At 30.2% G+C, this 6,469-nt stretch overlaps 1 protein-coding gene across 2 annotated transcripts in view; it reads left to right on the top strand.

The window, feature by feature from the left end:
- Window positions 1-790: 790 nt before the first annotated feature.
- LOC106461586 (ubiquilin-1-like) overlaps window positions 791-6,469 on the top strand; it is an 83,190-nt gene continuing 77,511 nt past the window's right edge. For both annotated transcript variants that reach the window (XR_002611016.1, XM_013921428.2), the window contains exon 1: window positions 791-908. Coding sequence is in view for 1 of the 2 variants with exons in the window: in XM_013921428.2 (XP_013776882.1) it covers window positions 807-908 (102 nt within the window). In the remaining variant the exon portion in view is untranslated. The remainder of the gene's footprint in view (window positions 909-6,469) is intronic.

The following is a 6,469-nucleotide window of genomic DNA, read 5'->3' on the forward strand; positions in this document are numbered from 1 at the left end:
ACTATAGGATGTTAACAAATTTGAATAATCTTATTTTACTTAGAACAATAAGAGCATACATAGAGTTATCTGGGCTCTGTCCGCCGTGGCGAATAACTCCAGAGTTTTAGTATTTTACGTCCGTAAACTTTCTGCTGAGTCTCCGGAGGACTTATACTATATATTGCAGTGGAGATCTAACACATCTTGTATTTAAAGTGAAAATGACAATCCGAACATTTTTGCTTATTTATAATGCCACAAAGGTTGCACAAAATTATTATTTTTTCCATTATGTCTTATGTAGCATGGTGTTATTAAGACTATTGTGGATTAAAGTAATATTGTTATTTTTAACTTTGTGTTTATTAGGTCTTTAAATTACAATTTACAGTAAATGAGAAGAAATGACTGAGTTCATTTTTGAGAAATACAGTATCATATTCTACTTAAAATGCTTCTGGTATAGTTTTATATGAAAAAAAACAAAGAAGAGGGATATGTAATTGTCTCTGAGTATGTTTTTCGCATGTATTTACAGCATTTTAAATGATTTTCAGAAGTATTAAAATTATAATCAATCTGCACGAAACTAACTAATCTTTGGTATGATCATAACAAGTATGTGCTTTAAATTTATAATCCTGAAACATAAAAGTTTAATCGTTTTCTCAATAAGAAAATAAAATTTGCTAGCTGAGAATTACTATTTTAGTTATTAAGTAGGATATATATATATATATTATTTTAATAGAAATAATTTTATTCACGAAGTATCGTCCTCTAGTAGTCTTTTTCCAATACTAACAATTTTTAATTTCATCGCCATGGCCGAAGAAGAGTTAACGGTGAAAAAAATTAGTTTGGTAATTAAAACTGCAAAAGAGAAGAAGACTGTTGATATAGAAGATAATGCTAGCATTAAAAATGTGAATAATTTAGACTTACTTGTTATATATAAGATTATAAAACGTCATTTAACTCTTAAGATTAACTTTTCTGCAAGATCTAAGCGTCATTATCCATTCTAAGAAATAGGCCTATTTGAAGTTATTCTATACCACACCACATTTATTCTTGCTGGTTTAGGCTTAGTCAACATTATTCTAGGGATGTGATAGACTAAGAGTAGGAAGTTTTCGCTTTTAACATACTCTGGAAGTTTTTAGAGATTTTTAAAAATTCTAATACTACTTATATTATGTTAAATCCTTACTATAGTTACTGAACTTACTCAGTTACTGTTAGTTCTAGCGAGTTAACTGAGTAACTGTACCTACTACTCACGTAACTCACTACTAGTGAGTACTAGTACTTCTTTAGGGAGTCCCAGAGAATTATAGTTCCCGGACACGGAAGCATGCTAATAAGAAATCGTAGTTTTTACTATATAATGCTCACATAAATAAAGGATGAATAATTGTACACCAAACAAATGGAAAACATCTACATTATTAATACATGCTGAACTGGCATGATATATTAAAAGCCAACTTTACTCCCACTAGTTGAAATCAGTTTTAAAAACTATTGCTAAAACCATCGCTCACCATTTCTCAGCAACCAGCGAGTGAATGTTAAAATCGAAATCAGTGTGTTGGTTCAAATTGGCTTGACCAATAAAGGACAGTGATACATCAAACATTAGCTCTCTTCATGCTGTACTTTGTTTGGGCTGGTTTCATTGGATCAAGAAGCATTTGCAATTTGAAAACTTGCATATAAAACTTTAAAACCATTTAAAATTTTATTTACCCATTGAATCGTTTGAAACAAGGGTATACAGTAAACTTGGTGTTGTGGAAATCAGTTGATACATAGCTACGTCTGCTCAACTCGAATCGACAGTATGTCAAAAAATGATGAATTGGGATTGTAAACAGCCTATTGGTTACCCAGGCATCGTGTTGCTTTACTTCATATCATTGGTCGTAAGCAGACTGTATTGTCCTGACAAAAGTTTGCTCTACGTCATGGTATGAGCAATGGCAGTATCGTTGTATATTAAATAAGAGTGTGATTTATATATCTGCGTTCAATAATTAGAAATCACAACTCTTAACTTGGAGAGTTATGCAATCAATATCTGTATTAAATAGAAATGAAGTACCTCACAAAACTAAATACAGGCTATAACTTTAATGCATTCCATTTGTATTTGTGAGAAATGATACAAACAACTTTAGTGGAGCAAGAACAACACAGTCTTGAAAATATATTCTCACCTTTGCTTTTAGAATTAATATGATTATCATTAATATACTATCCTGAAATTGAAACATATCCATATCACTTAATGAAAGCAATATTGAATAGCAGACGAAATGTTGGAACACATTGTTACCAAAATACTCTGGCATTTCAATATATTACAGGTTGTTAATCTAACTGATTTTTACCAATAATTTGTCTATGAATAGGCCACCTTTACTTCTAACGTTCCTTAAATAATGTCTTAGTATATTTGCACTTATTACTAATTTCATTGATAATTCATAGACAAACTCTTGTTTCCTTAGCTTTTGTATAACGATTATATCTTGGGATAACTAATATCTTGAACTTGATACAATTTATTATTTACATTATGACATGACGTAGAATGGATGAGGTTTACTACTCACACGTATCTGTCAATCACAGTATTTCAAATTTTCCATCAATGTTATTACAAAATCTCTCTTTTTACTTTCATAAGTACACAGGTAAGCTCATACCTCATTTCTAACATTTAGTTATTGAAAATGTTCATTTCATTTATCCGTATAATATGTATCCACGTATATGAGTTTACCATTGATCAATTTTCTTGGGACTAAATTTTATCTTACCATGACACGGGTGTCACGTAGTATCAGGTTACCAGGTAAAGCAAAGATTACTCAATTTTGTTAACATTGTTCCAGTGGGCTGGTAGCATGGAATGGAAGGTTGATTTCCAGGTATCATTTTTTTATTTTATTTCATTAATTTTGAACTAAATAATTGAACTTGCAGTGTTAATCTTATAATTTGTGTTTGTGGAATCCAAAATAACTTTTTTGTTATTTTCATTATTTAAAAAATCCTCGAAATTCCCTACTACTAGTACTAAAGTTTGGAGATGGCTTGAAATTGAAAGTTGGATGGGTAGCAAAAGAAAATATTAGTATTACTAGGGAGTCCCAGAGAGTTTATAGTTTTTGGCTGTGGAAGTGTGAATGTGAAATCACAGTTGTAAATTTATAAATCTATAAACAAAATACTAATTATTGTACACTAAACAACGAATGAAAAATGTCAACAGTACTAATACACACTGAGTGTGCATGATTTATTTCAAGGTAACTGCACTCCCACTAGTTATAAATTGGCTTTAAAAAAATAGCTAAACCTTTCTTCTGCCATTTGTCAGCAACCAGTGAGTGAATGTTAAAACCAAAAAACAGGGTGTCGGTTCAAATTGGGTGGACCAATAAGGATCAGTGATACATCATACGATAGCTCTCTTCGTGCTCTACTTTGGTCTGGGTGGTTTCATTAAATCCAGAAACATATTCTGTTTGAAAACACAAATAAAACTTTAAAACCATTTATAATTCTTTTTAGCCATTGAATTTGTAGAAACAAAGTCATACAGTAAACTTTGTGGTGCATAAACCGATCCAAAGATATGTCTGCCCAAATTGAACTGACAGCATGTCAAAAAATGATGAATGGGGCTTGTAAACAGACTATAAATTGGCTTGGCAACAGCTTGCTTTACATCATATCATTGGACATAAACAGACATTATTTTGTCCTGACAACAGTTTGCTGTATGTCATATTGTTGGATGTGGCCAGAGTGAAAGAATATGTGCTACAATAGTCTTATGATAAAAGTGGTATGAATGTTTTATCAATTACATTGGGACATGATATAGAACAGGTGAAGGTTACTACTCGTACATATCTGTTAATCAAAGTATTTCAAGGTTACAACCAATGTGATGACAAAATCTCCTATATTTTCATAGGTACATAGGTAAGCTGTTACTTCATTTTTAACATTTTGTTGGTGTCAATTTTCATTTCATTGATCCATATAATGTGAACCCACGACTATGAGTTTTAAATTGATGTATTTTATTGGGACTACATTTTATCCTGTCTTGACATGAGCTTCACACAGTCTCAGGTTACCGGGTAAAGCGATAACTTGATATAAATCACTGACATTTTTTTAACATTGTTCCAATTAAAACGTCACATGGTATATAAGGTCGATTTACAGGTAAAATTTTTAATTGTTTTTCATTAATTATTAACTACATAATTGAACTTGTAGTGTAAAACTACTAATTTTTTACTGTGGAATCCAATGGTGTAGGATTTTTTTTAATTTTCATTATTTAAAAATCATCAAACCCCCAGTATTACTATTAGTAATAGTATTACAAATGTACAATGTTTTAACAAGTTTGTCATAATCAGTAACAAGTACTACCTATTTAAGATATCTCCAAACTGTATTTTCTAAAAAGTGGGTTACTCATCATCAAAATTAACTATACCCAAATTTTAACTGGTAAGTTTATTCAAAATCATATGCTACTCTGTTTAAAATACAGTATAAAAATTATTGAAATTCATTCAATCCCATGTTTTTACCATTCTTTAGTATGTGTAATTATTATGTATGTTTAATTCATTTTGATTTATTCCTGGACACTTTACTTTTAGTCTTACTGGTGACACAGTAACACTGTAGTTCCCCCACAGAGTTATGTGCCAACTAACTAAGACTGTATGTACTCTTAATTTTAGTTTATTTTTAAACCTATTAACCCTTAATTTAAAAGTAAATATTAAAAAAAGACAGTTAAACATCAGTTTTTGTGTGTCACTTGGTATGTTGAATGCAGCACTGTTTCATATTACATGTTTGTGAAGTCAAAATACCAAGTTTATAGTTTGGTATGAATTAGAAACTCAAATTATGGATATTGACAAGCTAGAATATAAAATAAGAGCCTCTTATCTATTCTGTTTGCTAAGATATTTCTCATGTAATAAATCAAACACAGTGGCACCCTGCTAACCTCTTTCCATATTTATAAATGCACCCTTATATACACTTACTTAGATATATATGACAAGAATAACCAATCAAAAGCTCAGAATGTTCCCCTAGCGGCTTTTTCAACCATTTTAATAGGCTTGGATGTTATTTCTTTATTTTGAACCAATATATCAAGGAGGTAGTGGTGTGTCTATAGTCTGCTCGAAATTTCATATTTTTTTTAGACTAAAATACATCTTAGTTACTAAGCTTAATAAATTATAATGGAATGCTATGGTATCAATATAGTAATTTATGATTTTGGTTATTCAACCATATATATATATATAAACCTAAACAAATTATTTTGTTTTACATCCTCCACATGCAAAGTTTTATAAGGCTTAGCAACCTACTACAGGCTGCAAATGAGTACAAAGAGAGATAACTGTTTGCTTTACTTCTTTACTTACTGATCTATGTTTTAAGAAAAATAACTAAGAACTTATTTGCAAATAGTAATAATTGTAATAATTATGTATAATAATTGAAATATGACTGTATTTTGCAAAATACCACTCCACTAAAACTCAGCCAAGATAGGTCGCTTTTTGAAGACTAAAGGTCAGTTTTATATTATTGGATAAGGTAACATGAGTGCACATGCACTGCATTATTGTAACTTCTGTATTGTTAGCCAGGCATGGCTGAAAGGTAAATACAATAAAAATAATATATGTATATAAATGTATTATGAGATTTAATCTATTTAGTCTATTTATGTTTTCGTGTTATGATTTGTAGTTATTCTAGAATGAAGAAGGCATAACTTATATTTAATTCAAAAATTTTTATGGTGGTTAAGAGATCGGTCAAGTCGTTAGTGAAAATAACTGATAAAATAGAAAGTTTTTCTTAAGAAATGGGTGATAACTATCTGGATGTTATAGAGATTTCGCATGTGAGTTTTGAAAATTTTCTGATGCATAAAAGTATTTTTAATCTTAAAATGAAAATTACTTTGAAAAAATAGCATGAGAAAACATTGCTTTACAAACCTGAAGACATAATAAAAAAATCTGCTATTTTGGGTGTTAAAGTCTTGTAATGTTTACTGATAATATGCCAAATTTCATTAACAACCGCTTACTAATTGAAAACTATATAAAGCACAGAATGGTTATAAGGTCAGTCCTAGGGACCGAACCCATGCTGAAAGAGTTAAGTCTGTTATTTGAAATTATCATAGGCTATATAATATGCTCATAAGAACAAGGACAAATATTAAAAAAAATTTATACTTAAATATTGGGAGTAACAAATATATGCTGTGGAGGCACAAATCCAGTGTTGCCTGTCTTACTTTTGGTTTTATCAAAAAATTAATCCAACAGAATTCTCGACTTCTCAATTGACTTCATGTTTCTCCAACTGAGCATGATCAAAAATTCAGGTGGTGCTAATATTG

The sequence above is a fragment of the Limulus polyphemus genome, unplaced genomic scaffold, assembly GCF_000517525.1.
Source record: "Limulus polyphemus unplaced genomic scaffold, Limulus_polyphemus-2.1.2 Scaffold993, whole genome shotgun sequence".
In the NCBI taxonomy this organism is placed as follows: domain Eukaryota; kingdom Metazoa; phylum Arthropoda; class Merostomata; order Xiphosura; family Limulidae; genus Limulus; species Limulus polyphemus.